Below are 17,366 nucleotides of genomic sequence, written 5' to 3' on the forward strand. Positions count from 1 at the left end.
GCAAACGATGATTATGAAAAAAAAACCAAAGAAACAACCTCCAAATGGTTATGTCTCCTTCAAATCACTTTCCTAATTGAACTGGATTAGCTAAACACTTTGAGTTTTTTTCTCCACCCGTCAAGGATTAAGTAATTACGTTGGACTACCTGGATTTTGTTGGCAGCTCATAATGTCTTTATAATAGATATCTTACCTCATTGACAACTTAATCTACAAAACAAAAGAGGGCAATTTATATGATTAAGAAATGAAACGCATTTTGCATACATTTTATATATTTATTTTTCGGTTTTGTTTGATTTATTTCATCATATAATTTTCTTGGCATTCATTTTGAGCTAAATTCACGCAACTTTTGCATGCTTTAGTTGCCTTTGTGTCAGTGTGTCTGTGTGAATGTGTTTGTATTTGTGTATATGTGTGTGTGCCTTGATTTAGTGTTATATTTTCTTCGGCTTTGCTTAACTTCGATTAGTTTATTCATAAAATGCACATACATATGTACATATACATATATACATACATACATATATGATTCATTGTGAATTTTTCTGCATTTTTGTTGTTATTTCTTTCTGTTGTTGTTCATTATTCCTGTATTAAAGTTTGATTTTACATATTATTATTTAGTTGTAGTTTTATTTATATATATTTAATTATATATCGCGTTTTTTTCTTGTTTTTTTTTTCTTCTTTTTTTTTTGTGGGGTTTGCAAATTCGAGGCTAAAATAATTTCGTTCATTTTCTCGTTCTCTTTACTTATTATTCTTGATTTTTGTTTTGCTAAATTTCTGTGTCCTGTTGTTTTTGATTTACAATTTGATTTCCGTTTTGTTTTTTGTTGTGTTTTGTAACTTTTTGAACTCCATGCCAAGCGCAATTCATCTTAGTCATCGGTTTTTAATTATAGTTAATTGTTTAAGACAAATGAAAATAAATATATTTATTAAGCAAACATCGATTCGATCAATTGCGCTGAGCATAGAACTCTAAAGTTAACATCTTAGTAATTAAACTAACATTTATTTGCTTACATTTATTCATTAATTTATATATTTAAACTTTTATCTGTTGCTTCTTTTTGGATTTGTTTTTCGGTTTATCCATTAATATTATGTAAATTTTCACTAAAAAAACAAACTTCATAATGTTCATCTTAGGCAGCTAACACAGAGAATTGTTTAAAACAATATCAAAATTTGAAATGCAAATGAAAACCGCAATGCAAATTAATTTTTCCAATCATTTACGACAATTTGTTTTTCCTTTTGTTTTTTCTTTTGTTTTTGTTTTTTATAATTATTGATTTCATTTTAGGACTTAATTAGTTCATTTTTGTTTTTTTTTTGTCTTTTTGCTGTTTGTTGTTTTGTTGCTTTAATTAATATTTGTTTAATTTACGCTTTGCACAATAGTGTTTTTTTTTTACTCATCTCATATTAATTTTTTTTGTTTTGTTTTTGTTTTTTTACAATTTATTATTTACATAACTTATGGTTCTAGGCTGCGGTTGTTGTTGTTCTTGTTGGAGGGTAGGTTAGGGGGAGGGTGTACTTAGTTCATAAATTTGTCTGACTTATGCTTATTAATTGTTTTCATTTCTCATATTTCTTTTTTGCATTTCTCTCAGTTTAATTTTTGCAATTTACTTAACGTTTTGCCAATATGTGTGAGTGTGTGCATGTTAATTAGTTTTATTTATTTATCGATTTGCTTTTTCTTTTGTTTGTGGTTTTTTACTCTTTAAGTTTGATTTCGGTTTTGGTTTTGGATTTTTTTGTGCTCACTTATTTTGGAGCAACATCACACCACGCCCACAACATATTTATTTACGCCTCTGTTACGTATTTTATTTATACTAGATAATTAAATTTCTTCTCGCCTCGGTTTTTGTGTTTTTTGTTTTTTAAATTTTGTTTATTTTTTTTTTATTTTTCGTTTATGGCTTACTCGTGTTTCATAATTTTGTTATTATCGGAAATTGTTGATTTTCTTTTTTTTTTTTTTTTGTTTTTGTTATGCAGCGGCCACAAATTAATTAATGTATTGAAAATATTCATTTTAAATGTCTCTCCTGACCAGCGGTGTGCTTTTTTTTTAAGCAAACAACAAAAATAACGTAAAAAAAGTATAAAAAATAGTCTTGCTAACAGGTCGGTGAACCGACTACAATTTACCCCATACCAAGCAAACTTAATTCGGGTGTTCAAAATCACCTAAATCATTTGATTCATTTTGGTGATTGTTATAAATAAATTATTCTGGAGTCAAAAATAGTGTTAGTTCTAGTTGTAGCTCCATAAAACAAAAACGATAACTAACCAAAGCCCAAATTCTAAGTAATTCAGCAGGGTAGAGAATAGTGCATAGCCACCAGATAAAAAGACAGACAGACATAAGCCAAGCGAGCGGTCCCTTTTCAAGTTAGACTTTTATGCTTTTGGTTACAGGGTATTAAAAAAGAAGGTACGGAGACACATTGGACACATGCTACTTGGCGTTGAAAACGATTTGCAAATATATTTTTAAAATATTTCATTTTCTTTGGTTTTCATTTCTTTTTTTTCTTCTTTTTTTTCCACGCTTCACGTAATTTTTTTTGTCTTTTAATTTTTTATTGTTTCCTTTTGTTTTTTTTTGTTTTCGGTTTTGTGTTATGTTTTAATTACACTTTATATAAGTGTACTCGAGCCTGGCTGGGTGACACGCTGCATGTTTCCATTTCGCTTCCCGATATTTTTGTTTATGCCTCTGCTTGTGCCGCCACATGTGGTGGTCACAGATGAGCTAACGCCAGGGTGGCCAGTGTCAATGTGAGAAGGCCCAAAGCACCAGTGCAGCAGGTGCATTGAGAGGCGCCCGTCAGAGCTGAATTGTCCGGATCACCGTTGACATAACGCTTGGAGCCTTCGAGGCCCAGTAAATTGGGTGAAATGGTTGTTGGCGGCGCATTGCTTAGTCCTATGCGTTGCTGAACATTCTTTGTAAACACATGGAGTATGGATACCTCACAAAGCAGCAATATACTTGGATGATACTTGGGCATGGCCTGAAAGAAACCCTGCAGCACCTGACTGTGCGGATAGATTTCCAGCGAGGAGTATGTAGTGGAACCTTCAAAAGCATCCTGTGTGATACGCTGTAGGGGTGTCTTATAAACCTAAAAATAGGCAAAAACGGATGACAGAAACCATTATACATAAGTGAATGCAAACACATTTGGATAATCGCAAGGAGCATAAGGCCATCATTTGCCATTTAGACCTACCTTGCGTCCATTGATGTACCAGGTAATATTCGCCGGTGGATATGATGGTCCCACCGTGCACACTGCCTTAAAGTTGTCATTTACACCAATCACCTTCTTGTCTACCTGCATAACGGGATCATCTTTGGGCAACTCAATCACTTGCATATGGGCTGAACGTATGTCTGTGTGAAAAAGTGGTGCATCTTCTGATACCTCACATTGATAGATGCCGCTTAGCTCCCGAGTGACGCCCTTCAGTGTGACGGATGTGGCATCCGAATTGGATAACTGCAAATGAGAAAAATGACATTGTGAAACCACTGGCAACCGCAAATTAAAATTGCATTTTCCTTCGTAAAGGAACCACTTGACAGTCTTTTTGCCAGACATAATCAACAGACCAGAAATGAGTGCAAGTGCAATACTAGTGATAATATAGATACTCTTTTTTCTGTGCCTTACTTCATTAAAGATTTTCAAAAACCATGCTGATTCTATCTAACTCATTTTCATACCATGTTTCTGTTTAAATAGATATCTCTCTTTAGTATTGGTAAGTGTATTAAAAGTTCGCCTAGTCTTATTAAGTTTTTTTTGGTCGTTGTCGCAATTTAGCATTTTCTGTTAATTGCCAGCAAGAGTTTGCCACTTTGGCTGGAACACTGCAGCAATCTCGTACTCTCAAAATCCACTTCAGTAACGCAGTCGCGATTAACGCGCTTGTGTTGGTCCTTTTATCGCAGACGTGGCCTTTTGTATTTTAGTTAGTTTGAGTTTTGCATATGCTGCCAAAAGGTTCTATCGTTCGTTTGTTCTTTCGTTCGTGCGTTGGCTGGTTGGTTGGTTCGACATATTCTCCCCATGGTTTTGTTCATTTGCATCTCGACTAATCCTCTCATTGTTGTCCCATTTTTAGTTCTAACGTTATACAACCAACCCTGTTGCCATTTCGAATTGTGCCTGAGGCGCACAACTGCTTTTTACGATTGTTTCAACACTTTCGCGCATTGCTCGACAGACTTTTCTATATGTACATATGTATGTATGAATGGTGGTCTCTGTTTTGTTGTTGTTGCTTCTTTCTCTTGTAGTTTCAAGCAGATAACATTCGATAACCGACACCCAGTCCCACCCATATTAAGCTCCAGGGCAACCATCCATTTGGCATATTGGCTAGAACTCTCTAACCAATTCGAGGGAACTGTGTGGTCTTAGTGGCTTTTGTCGTTGATCTCGTTACGCAATCATAAAATGAAAACAAATGCGAAACGTATTGATAAGGTTGTCTATATATATGCACAACCATGAAAAGCAGACGTGGGAGGAACAGCAGTAGGAGGACCTACAACCATCGTGGGACTATCCTGGGTGTTGTTTTATGTCGTATGAGCTATGAATAATGTTTGCTGGACCACTGATAGTTCCGCATTAATTTCGAATTAGTTTACATGAGTTATTTATTTCCATCTCCATGTGTTGGTCTCTATGTGGGTGTGTGTGTGTGTGCACATTTGAAATAAGCCGAATTGTGGAACTGCAGAGTGCAGGTTTAAACAAATCAGCAATCACAACAATTGTGGAACATACATATATTTAACTGCATATGCAATATGAAATTTATGCTTTAGACCAGGATAGATTTTATTTCATTCATTAAAAGGAAACGCCATAGAATTGTTTGAACTGAATACGAGATTCAATGGAATGTATTTTTAAATTAAAGCAAATTAAATAATGAATTTATGAATCATTCGACCAATTTTAGATGAAGAGAATTGCTTTAATCTTTAGATTAATGAACTAATTATGGTTAGACAAAACAATGAAATTTAATTTCAATTGATTTCTACTTGTGCTGACGTACAAACAGTTAAATGCTGTGCATCGTTCTTTATCGCTTCATTTAGTTGGAATTTTCAACTAGCGTTGGATGTGTTTAAGGGGCAATCTCAAACTATTTTGGGCTGAAGCCGCAGGCGATTCTTGTCATGTCTAGATTGACAGATGGCAGGTTCTATGAAGTCTAATGTTGACGGTTTTTCAACAAAAATCTTGGGACCGTCTTTGTGTTGTCGAGAATTTAACCCCGAGCCAGCTTTCTTCTTAAAGAAACGTACATACTTATGTTCTTATAAAACTATCACAAATGTAGATTATTAAAAGTTTTAAAAGCAGCTTCTGTTTATTATCTCATTCAAATGGTTCCGCTCCTGTGCTTCTCTAATGAAATGACACTAATTATGTGATCAAACATATAAAAAGAGAGAGAGAAGGCATTCAATTAAAAAATGAGGCAGAAAAAACCATTGGAAGCAGGTTTGACTGTTGTTTTATTTATGCAACTGCCTTTTTATTCAGCAAATTGTTGTGGCTTCGTTGCGTTTTCTGTAGTTGTTGTTGTTGCTTGTTATTGTTGTCATATTTATTTAATTGCATGACTTTGTTTGTTACTGTCTATGGCTGTGTGTGTGTGTGTGACTGCGCGGAAACGGAAGTGGCAGCGCCAGGAAGTGCGCCAAACAAAAAAACGCAAATGTCTGCCATTTTGAGGAATTATATGCCTGCCTGGCATCATCTACTTTTAGTTGCTCATACGCAAATACATACATACATGTATGAAAAACTGGTAGTCATTTTTGTTGTAACTGTTACCGCTCAGCAAACAACTCGAGGAAAACTCAACGCAACTTTAGTTGCTTTTGTCGTGCAAAAAGTTTCCTTCTTTTTTATTTTTTGTTTTTTGCTCTGCCTCTGTTCCTGCTGCTGCAGCACTTTTTCCTGTTTTTATTTATTTTTATTTGTTGGCTTTTAATTTCTATTTATATTTTATATTACTTTAGCAGCCGCAGCTGCAACTTTGCTGGCAGGCAGGCAGCAGCAACAACAACATGTGCATATACAGCTGCGAACTTAAAAATAGCACCACTTGCTGAGGTAATGTATTCAAAGGATTCCCTAGGCTTATTTTAAGGTTCTAGGAACATGTGAATATGTTTTTGAACGTAAAATACTTTCTACTAATGAAAGCATAAAAAAATTCTATCAAAATCCAACGTTTTCAAAGATTTTTACAAAAACCTTGATATACTCAAAAATACCCGAAACTAAAAATAGCACCACTTGCAGTATTTTGCAAAATACCGTTAAATTTCGCAGAATTGCATAGCAAAAACACATATTTAACAGTCCCTGGTTCAAAGTCGATTTTAAAAGCAACAGCACTACAAAAATCCGAGACTTTTAGATATAATGGGTCGGGGAAAACACTGCCCCGGGAAAAAGCGAAACGTCATCCAAAACCAGGTTTCGGAGAAAAATCGGATCTTGAAGATGGAAAACTGGTTGGTACTTCCAACAGAGTGATCCGAATAGCGATCTATTTGAAACAGAAGCCTTAAACTCGCAGACGAAAGCCAAGCCTGAAGCAGCAAGAAGTCGGTCCCTTAATGCGAGAGAGCAATAAGGATTCTGTTAAGGCTGTAACAGATCTTAAAAAGGACTTCAAGTCCCAAACTAGGGTCCAAATTGTTCACAACAACCTCCGGAAGATCAATTCAAAAGATTCCAGTCGAAAAAGCCTCCACTTTTGAACGCTAGACATATTGCCAACCGCCTTAAGTTGGTCAAAGATCATGAGAATTGGCTTGTCCAAAACTGGAGGAACGTACAATGGACTGATGAAAATAAAGTTGTAAAATATAATAGAAAAGGCTATAGACCATACGTCTGGCGTCCACAGAACATGGAATTCAACTCCAAATACACCCTGGAGTCTAGAAACAGTGTCATTGATATGGGGTTGTTTTTCTTATTATGGTGTCGGTCACATATTAGTCCACAAATCGATTATGGATCACCAAGTTCATGTAAATATCTTATAGACGGTGTTGCTACTATACGCTGAGGATAATATACAGCTAATATGACCCTTTCAACAGGACATCAGCCCAAAGCACACCAGTAGAAAGCCAGGAAGTGGTGCTCAGCGAATTATCTGAATGTAATTGAGTGGCTGGGACAGTCACCAGACCAAAATCTCATTGAAAATCTTTGGTCTGATATTAAAAAGCAGTTGCTGTTTCATTACCAACAAAAATTGAGAAGTTTTGGGAAGTAATCCAAGAGTCCTGGGCAAAAATAACGGTCAAATGCTGTCAAGACCTGGTTGACTCAATACTAGGACGATGTGCTGCGGTTATTGCCAATAAGGGCAATGCAACAAAGTAAAAAGTTTATTATTTAATACTATTTGTAATATCTGATCATAACTTGTTAATGAATTTTGTTTTTTTCTGTTATTTTTTAATTTTGAGTAAATATTTGAAAAGTGGTGCTATTTTTAGTTTCGGGTATTTTTTGAGTATATCAAGGTTTTTTGTAAAAATCTTTGAAAACGTTGGATTTTGATAGAATTTTTTTATGCTTTCATTAGTAGAAAGTATTTTACGTTCAAAAACATATTCACATGTTCCTAGAACCTTAAAATAAGCCTAGAATCCTTTGAATACATTACCTCAGCAAGTGGTGTATTATTAAGTTCGCAACTGTATATGAAGCTACTAAAGCTTAATTTTGCATACCATATAGCTTACACACACACACACACAGACATAAAAGTGTGTGCCTCGTGAAGTGTTCTTTCCCCTCTTCAAGCCATGAGTGTGTGAGAGTAAAGTATTGTTTCAATAATTCTGGCTTTATGAAATAATAACTTTACTGCAACAAAAAAAAAAAAAAAAAAGCAGCAAAAAAGTTGCATCCCCTCCTCCACATGTGCTGCAGGAGTCGCTTTCGTCGAGAGTAGTAAGAATACAATGAATTTTATTCCAGTCATCCTCACTGCCTCTCCTGGCATAGCCTTGCCTTTCATTTTCTGTGCTTGGCTCCTCGCTGAGTTTCCGCTGTTTGTTGTAAAGCAATTTTAATTTTTGCCAACGCTGTGTCGCATGGACTGCTCCATGTGTGTTTGTTTGCCTCAGCTGTAGCCTCGTTTGCATGCAACACATTATGAATTATTGCTGTATCAACTCAAGTCGCGGCAGACAGCCAGCCAACCAGCCAGCCACACCACATACTTCTCTTTCACTACTCCTTGCTGCACTTGTTCCCTGACTACTTTTGTGCTGTTAGGTTCACCCACACACATGTGTGCACGTATTATGTCATGCCGAATTTCCGTTTGCCTCGAGCTTTGTTGTAACTAACGGCCGATTCTCATTCCCATAGCCATATCCATACCCTTTATCCTAACCCTAACTCTATACGTAACCCATTCTCCTCGCAGTCGTATGCCATTCCACATTTTTGTTCAGTTGCCGTTGGCATTTCGACACAACTTCGACTGCCTAACGCTTTTGGGCAAAAAACGGGAGCGACCACAAATTTAGTGAATGAGATGTTTCCGGTGCGGTAGTTGTTGCTGTTGCTGGCTGTGAACAATTTTTGGTGTTTGGAAAATGCATGGCTTTTTATTGTGCTCATTGTTGTGGAGATTTTTGTGCGGGTGCACGGAGTCCCCTGGAGAGGTAAAGGAAAGGAAAGAGTGGAAAAATCGAAATGGCTAGTTTCAGTCTATTCTGTGACTGTGACTGTGTGCATTGCATGCAATTCGCATTTATATTTATTATGTTTATTTGTTGCCATTTGTCACAAGAGCTTTTTGGCAAAGGCCAAAAAAAACAAGCAATTCGCTTGGAGAATATCGGTAATTGAAGTGAAAAAGAAAAACAGACTGTTAAGAGATTGAAAGTCTTGAAATGATGCTTGATGAATTGCCAAATTGGAAATCAAAAATCCTCTGCCAATTTGTGAATATTGATCTAGATACATATTAAAACTAAAATATTTTCCAATATTAATATAAAAGTATTATACGGAAAACAATTTTAGTAAGTTTCAAGTTGCCTTTGTTAATTTTTTTTTTATATTGTTATCGATTGAAATTGTTGTTCACTTATTAGGAACATGACTTTTGCGGAACACGTTGTTAGATATGGACTATGTTTTCGGCTAAGGCCTAAGGCAATTGCTTGTCATGTTTCCAACTTCTTCCATACCTTTGTGTACCGTGGCATTAAGTTTGACATTTTGATTATTAAATTGCAGGGATATGTATAAAAACGATCTTTTAAAGAATATGTTAGAGACTTGTTTTTGTAATGAATAAATATGTGTAAGCACCTAAATATTTATAAACTTGATCACTTTTAACATTTCCGTACCCTCTTGGGAGTTACAAGAGACAAATTTGAGTGCATTTTTGTTTGGACTAAAGCTTAAACAGCAAGCTGTGGCGGCAACATTGCTTTAATTACTTATCTTTGCCCAACCAGTGCTCAATTAAACTTTTGCAACTTACAAGGATAAAACTATGTGTACCAAAATCTTACTCTTCCTTCCCTTGTGTCAGTTGGTCCCCTGGTGCATCTAATTAATAACAGTCCCAGAACTCTTCCTCTCTCTTCTCACCCACACGGCGTGCCTACATCCAAATAATACATTTTTGAAGAAAGGGAAAGGTTAAGGGGAAAGAATATGCAGAGAAGGCAAAAGTGGAAGCCCTACGAATTCAGTCCACTCAGAGTCGTTCCCAGCAACTTTTTGGCCATTCCTGTCGCCGGCATTGTCAGCGGGGTCCTCTTCATTTTCTTGCTCTCGTTTTTACCAGAGCCAAGTGCATTAATTTTAAGCGCACATTTCTGTGCATAAATGTGAGGCGTGTCGGGTTATTAACAATGTTAAAAGCAAATGCTCCAGTCACAACAACAACATCAGCAGTAGTTGTATTTGGTGTGCGTGTGTGTGACTCTGGCATTGCCACTGCCACAGTCGTTGCCGTTGCCGTTGCCATTACCGCAAACTTAATGCGGAATAATTCCTTCCGTGTTGACAGTGTGCAAAAAACTTTTCGGGCCACAGAGGCACAACATACATACAACAGTCCACAGTCAGTCCATGAGCCATGAGGAGGAGCTGCTGGAGCTGGCTTGTGATTTTTATTGTTGCGGACAATGAATAAGCCGCAAAACTTTAGAGCACTTGGCATATCCTATTCCTGTGTCCTGTGAGCAAGCTCAGCGGGCGGTACTCTTAATTGTGTTTTTTAATTGAAGATTTGCCAACGACGAGCCCATGCCTATGCCCAAGGCAAGCAATGATGACTCTAAATTAAAAATTTAATTACATTTAACATGATGATCTTTGCTTTTTATGTTTCGCATGTGCCTGACGTGTTTGTGTGTGAAAGGTTTGTCGAATATGTGCAGGAATGGTAGAGGGGTGAACTGAATGACTTTTGAAGTTGGTTGGCGCGACTCAGAGCCCCGCACCTTAATATGCATACATTTATATTCCAATAACGCTCAAGTGGACGACAGGAGTGCACTTGGTCGTCGTCGTCGCCGTCGTTGGCGTCGTCCATCTCCACCTCCCAAAAAAAAAAAAAAACCGCCCACAAGTGCATCATCGCATGTCAGCATCAGAGAAAGCAGCAGCTGCCTTTCAAGTGCTGCTGCTGCTGGTCCCGAGTGCCAGCCATCCAGGCTAGAGAAAGAGAGAGATACTCTCCAACCCATACATTTGCCACACCCACCTATCTTACCCTCCCATTCAAATTTACACATATGCATAATAGCCGACGATGACTTGGCACGGTGTAGAACTTTTCTCATTAAGCATGTGTTTAGCTGTTTGAAATGATTTAGCAAAAGTAAAACAAGTCAAGTTATAATGTTTTAATCTCAATTACGGCACTTGCTCCATCTCCCAACCCCATCTCTTTGCCACTATCCTTGCAAGCATTTGAAACATATTTGCCTTGGCATAACTTAAAAATTCCATTTCCACTTCCATTTTGTGGCCTGGCCTTTGACTATTTGCCTTCGTTAGTTCCTATGAACTACATATCAATTTAAATTAAAAACCCCAACTTGGTTGCTCAGCGCCTCATTTTGATTTGTTACCTCCAGGGGTGCAAGCTTTTAATACCCTGTAATTTTAAAAGGTTGAATGAACTTGTTAGAAATGGTTGCTTTCAGCTTCGCCCACTCATATTCGGTAACTTACGATGCAAAATGAATTGTTTGAATGTTTGACTATCATGTAAAAGTGATCGATCTATCAAGTAATATTCATTATAAAATTTAATTCTCTCCTAATGACTACAAATGTTGAATAGTTTACTCAACAAATGTAAGAGATAAAACAAGAAATATATTTCAGAAATAATTGTTAAAGTCATTTGGATTGCCAAAAAATTTCTTGGTTTTATTTCCAATAAAATTTGTTTTTCTTCTGATTAAAGAACTCTTCCAGTAGATTCAATCTAGTTTAGAGATAAAACTTTAGACCTCGTGTTCGAATCATAGATCAAAAAAGTCTGCATCTCTTTCGCTTAGATGCTTATTAAGGGGTATTAAGAAGTTGACTCTAGCTGAGCTTTATAAAGTAAACCTTTTAATATGGCTTCTATGCTAACCTTCAAACTTAATTGCACACAGAAGTACCATAGCTAAATGAAGCTACCATTTTTACCATTCGCCATACGCCATCCTGCCACCAGCTACTTGTCCTTGTTTCGCTTCGTAACCATCTGGCTCCACTCTTGCTCTCTGTGTTGGGCATTGTAGTCTTTCTTTACTCTTTCTTATGCTTTTCACCTTTTGCGGTTCATAGCTGATTGCATCTCAAGTAGTTTGGCTCGTAGCAGCAGGTGGAGTGTAAATTTGCTTAAATTAAAAATTTTATTTTCACTCTTCCATAAGTAGGCTACAAAAAAATTTACCTTACAAACACTAGCGTCAATGCCAAATGGTTTGATATTTTTCTACCTATAGTTTTTCTACTGTTTTTGAATAGTTTCCAATTCGTTGGCTATGTAAGACCAAACAAAAAACAAAACGAAAAAATAAATTAACATGCACAACTGACTCACTACGCCCCTTTGGGTGTAGTTGGGTTGCAATCGAAATATTTAATTAGTACAAAAATGCCTTTGAATGCTAATTAGTGGCAAATTAACATTCGAGCTGAATTCCTCTCGTATTCGGGGACCGCATTTCTTCTTTTTTTTTTTTGTCCAACCCTCTTTTTCTTTTTCATTCATATTGTATCTGCTTCTGGTCGTTCGTTTTCCACTTTCAGTGCAAATTAAAGACACAATCAAAGCAAATTAATCAATTCCGGTTACTCTGCATGGCCAAACTGATTGATGTGGCTACCCCCATTGCGATTATCGATAGAGGACAGAGCAGTTGAAAGCAAGCAATCAAGATAGGGAGCGAAAGAGAGAGAGAGAGAGAGACAGAGAGCGAATTCGTGAGCGAAACAAAGATAAAACTAGGCGGAAGCCTGGCAAATGATTTCTATAAGCTTTCCGCCGTCCCCACTGGTTTTCTGGTTTTGCTTTGTTTCGCTTACATAAAACAAACATTACTCCATCATTCGCCCCTTCTCGATGTTCTTTATGCCATTATTTATTATTATTTAACGTTGCCCTCCATCCACCCCTGAACCTTCTCTCTCTCTCGTGATTTAATTTTTTTTTTGTGTTGCTTTTGTTTTTTTTGGGAAAATTTGAAAAATGTTGTATGAAGTGTTGGCAAATGAGTTTGGAGTTTTATGTGCGGACGAATGAGTTTTCAATTTATATTTCGCACACAAAAATTTTTCATGGCAAATTCAATTTTATTTATTTATGATTATACGACAAGCGATTCATATTTTTTTTTTTTATTTTTCTGTTGTTGTTGTTTTATATTGTACTTTTTCTTGCTGCTTTTCAGTGCCACAATGAAAATCGCTGCTCGTTTAATACACAGGGCAATTTAAGGTAAAAGGAATTTCCATTGTCCAATGGGAGTAAATAGAATGTCTTTAAAAGTTCGAAAATAACTTTGACAAACTCAAATACATTCCATAAATTGAATAAATGATTCCATACATAACAATAAATATATATTTGTATGAATGTAAACTGTTAGTTTATAAAACAATTTTAGATGTTAACCAATATTTGAAAAGTTAAGTCGAGTTTCTGGTGCATTTTGATTTATTGCTGCTGCATTTACCGGTAATTTACAAAATTATTTGTTTACCTTTATATTTGAATATTGCAAACGGTACACACAAAGTGCGACAAAAATGTTTAACAGTTGAATCAAATTATATTGCACTTAAATATTAATATTAAAAAGAGATTCCTAGAACCAGAACTGGTAAAACTTTTTAATCATTTCAACGTGCTTATAGAATGTGGTCAAATCCTAGTTAGATGCCAATACTCTGCGTCTTCATCAAAAATTTAATGACCTTAAACATTTTCTTACAAAAAAAACTGCAGGAACATTACTTCACCTTTTTAAACTTTTTTCTGAAGGAGTATCTTTAAGTCGTCTGAACGAAATTTAGTGTCAGAAAGTATTTATTGTGGTGTTTTTATAGTACGGTTGAAATTTGGAATCGTAAGTATTTTAGAATCAACAAAAATATAATAGAAAGAAGAACAAAAAAAACAACCAAGCTGTCCAAAAAATGTTTTTTCGCTTGCCGCACTCAAAGAAGAATTTATTGCATACTTTGAGGCTGTTGTTTTTATTAATGAGCGCACACAGGAGCATTTGCCATGGACGACATGGACAACGAATGCGATTGCAATGGCAAATGCGAATTCGAATGCGAATGTGAATGCGAAAGCGAATACTAAACAATTGCAGTCATCGTCACTAGGTACTTCTATTTATATGTACTTTTTTGTTGGTTTTGTTAGCCAGCAGCCGCGCCATAAACTATTTTGCACATTGCGCAATATTTTACCCAACTGTGTGTGTGTGCCATGTGTGTGTGTACGGTGGCACTTTTCAAATTGTGCAGCCGAATATTTCATACAAATATATATATGTAAAAACAAAATAAAATCCCAAAAATTGTAAATAAAAATGGTGTACAAATATTACACAGCAGCATCAAAAGAATGAGACAGAAAGAGTTAGAGTGAGAAAAGGGAATTGTGTAAGAGTGAGATGGGTAGTAAGTAAGTCGCCTTGCCCGGCAGTTGTTATTGTTGCTGCTGCTGATGGCAAAAGCTTCATGTCCGCCACCATTGTCCACATTTATTTAAATATTTGCACAACATTTGAATATATATTTCCATTTCTGGAAGCTTTTTGTGTGATTTGTTCATTAAATTGACAATGGACTCTGACATTGTTGGGTAACAAATAAAATATAACATCAGGCGAAATATCGTCCAGATCACTGCACTTTCGCTTAAAAACATAAAACAGATCCAGCAAACCATAGACTGTAACCGAACGCGTAATTGGGACCCACTTTCCCGCATTAATTTGACACATGCGGTGCATTTCCATGCTTAATTTAACTTACATCAACATTAATGCCAGCCACGGCAAAGACAAATGTGGGCTTGGCCTCGCGTGGTACATAGCGATAGAACTCCTCTTGACCAAAGTACCAGCGTACAGAATATAGTGCCGCCTGCAAGAGAAATGAGACCAAAGGCAAAAAACAAAGAAGAAAGGGAAGAAAAAGAAAACAGATGCGTTAATGAAAAGCGTAGCCAGAACGGATGGATAGCCAAGACAAGAACAACAGAAAGGACGACAACGACGACAAGAGCGAGACAAGACAAAGTGCAAGTAATTATAATAATTAAGTATGCCTTTGCCGCCGAGCCGCCGCTTCGAAGTAGTTGCTACCTCATTGTTGTTGAGCTGGCACTCCTCGTGCCGGAAAGTGTCACTTACCTGCTCCAAATCATATTGACAAGACAATGTCGCTGCATTGCCCATTATGACAGCCTCCGGTACGAATATTTTTAGGTCCTTTAAGCAATGGACTGTAAACAGAAAGGAAAGACATTAAAGTAAGCCGTTTAAAAGCCTCACACCTCAGGCTGTAGCAACAGGAGAAACAACTTCAATAATAAAGTACATTCCCATTCGAAAACGATGGTGCATGTGGCAACAATTTGAATTCAATTATGCCACACGGCGACAAAAACTTAATTACGCGACGCATTCGCCAGGGCCCAAAAAGTTGCATTTCAACTGTCTGGCATCCATTTGCAATGTTAATTTATGACACAGTCAGCCCCTGGCTATTTTGTTCTTCCCAGTGCCGAACAAACTCTCTCCTACGTATCATGCTTCCATTTGTATTCACATTTCAACTTTTATCCAATATTTAATGTAATTTATTTAATATTGCAATTTTATTTCATTTACACTCGAATTGAAACATTCAGCATTGCCTTAAAGCCAAAAAAAATAAATAAAACAAAACAAAAGCGTAATTCATATAAATATTAACAAGTAAATAACAATATTTTTATAACTTGAAGCCTATATCATTTAATTGCTGGGTAATCAAATCTGAAAAGTAACTATACCTAACTTTTGACGGATGCACATATAATATATGCTAAACAAATGTTTTGCAATTCAATATATGAGTGTTCAATATTCAATTCAAATAAATTACTGTTAAAAGTTTAAAAGTCGTGCCACAGAAACTAGTCCTTTCAGATTACCTGATAAATCTTGTGCATCAATAAAGTACAAGTATTTTACTAGGGACTGTAATATTGTTCTCATTACTTTATTTTTGTCCAATTTATTTTACATTATAAGGTCAAATGAAAATACGTAGTCAAAAATTATTCTTGCAGAAATCTACTTGAAATTTATTCAGCCATAATTGAAGTCATAATTTAAGTACTATGTACTTGGCAATTATCTTATGAAATAATGTATGTAATTTTCAACAGAATTATCCAGGATATATACACTTATATTGGGTCAAAACACTTGTGTTCGTATTTACATACACAAATGAAAACTGATTTAAAAATAAATGAGCTGTCCGTTGGCATGGCCACACGTCGAACACTTTTTGTGTTCAGCCGGGGTCGGAATCAGGCCGGGATTGAGCGAATGCGGTTGGGCAAATTATGGCAACTTTAATTGGACAAACCAATATTAATCAAAAGCGAGAGCGGCTCATGCTTGTATTATGGTGATATGTGTGTGCAAGTGGGTGTGTGTATGTTATATATATTTAATAAATTGACTGCCTTCCAAGAGGGGGGTTTGAAGATACAAGGGTAAGCTCTGTTCGGATTGTGGGCAGTTCAATGTATAATATAAACAGTTATTTTGGGGTAAATTAAATAATCAATTTTAACCACATTGGCGCACGCAGTTGGCATAATAAATTCAGCTTGTTGAACATGACAGACGGACATGAATGTGAATGGCTGCGGATGGGATATACTATCGTATGAATATAAGTATAAATATGAGTATGCGTATGAGTTTGAGCTCTTTGTACACTTACCACTGAGCAATAAGTCGGAGATTATAATCCAGCTCAGCACCAGCATATTGAATGTTGCATGCATGACTCTAGCTCCAGCTACAGGTCCGCCGCCGCTGCCACCTTGTTTTCCTCTGCCTTGGCCGGGCATGGCAGTATGTATATATTTGTTGTGGCTGCTGTAAAAGGCGAAAAAAAGTAAAAAAGAAGAGAAACCAGAATTTTAGAGTAGAATGCATAAGGGGTAAAGTTTTTTCAAGCAGCATATAATCATATTTTGAGATGAGATGATGCTGCTTGGGTGCTTATTGATAACATCGTTGGTCTGACTAAGCTCAACTCGGCCACTTGTCAAAGTTTTCCACATACGCATACACACACATAGAGTTTACAAATTGAAACTGTAGCTCCTTGGTACAACGTTTTCTCTGTAGTCCATCTGTCTGTCTGACTCTCTATCTATCTATCGCCGGGGTCTATGTCTGTGTGACAATTTTGTAAGGCTTTCAATGACACGCGTTCGTAAGTTTTCAACAGCTCGACGTGCTTAAAAACTTTTGCAGGAAGACAAAAACCTTTAACTAAACAGCCACACAACATGCGGACGTGTGTGCCAAATGGCATTAAGCATACGCAGTGTATGCAATCTACTAAACACCCACACCTCCGCCCACACATTGCCAGCATTTCCTACAGCTTTCATTTCTCTCCTCTCACAAACGTTCTCGACTGATTGACAGCGCCTGTGTCTCTGACAACTGAAATAGATTGAATGTGTGA

At 36.5% G+C, this 17,366-nt stretch overlaps 1 protein-coding gene across 1 annotated transcript in view; it reads right to left on the reverse strand.

Annotated features, from left to right (window-relative positions):
* Positions 1 to 260: 260 nt before the first annotated feature.
* The window catches only part of beat-VI (beaten path VI), a 63,653-nt gene continuing 46,547 nt past the window's right edge, over positions 261 to 17,366 (reverse strand). Inside the window, exons 3-7 of the mRNA XM_068299948.1 lie at positions 16,608 to 16,765; positions 15,017 to 15,108; positions 14,637 to 14,747; positions 3,273 to 3,542; positions 261 to 3,164 (exon numbers count right to left, since the gene is read on the reverse strand). Of these exons, the coding sequence (XP_068156049.1) occupies positions 2,781 to 3,164; positions 3,273 to 3,542; positions 14,637 to 14,747; positions 15,017 to 15,108; positions 16,608 to 16,737 (987 nt within the window). The 5' untranslated portion in view covers positions 16,738 to 16,765 and the 3' untranslated portion in view covers positions 261 to 2,780. The remainder of the gene's footprint in view (positions 3,165 to 3,272; positions 3,543 to 14,636; positions 14,748 to 15,016; positions 15,109 to 16,607; positions 16,766 to 17,366) is intronic.

Source organism: Drosophila tropicalis, unplaced genomic scaffold, assembly GCF_018151085.1.
Source record: "Drosophila tropicalis isolate 14030-0801.00 unplaced genomic scaffold, ASM1815108v1 contig_878, whole genome shotgun sequence".
Lineage (NCBI taxonomy): Eukaryota > Metazoa > Arthropoda > Insecta > Diptera > Drosophilidae > Drosophila > Drosophila tropicalis.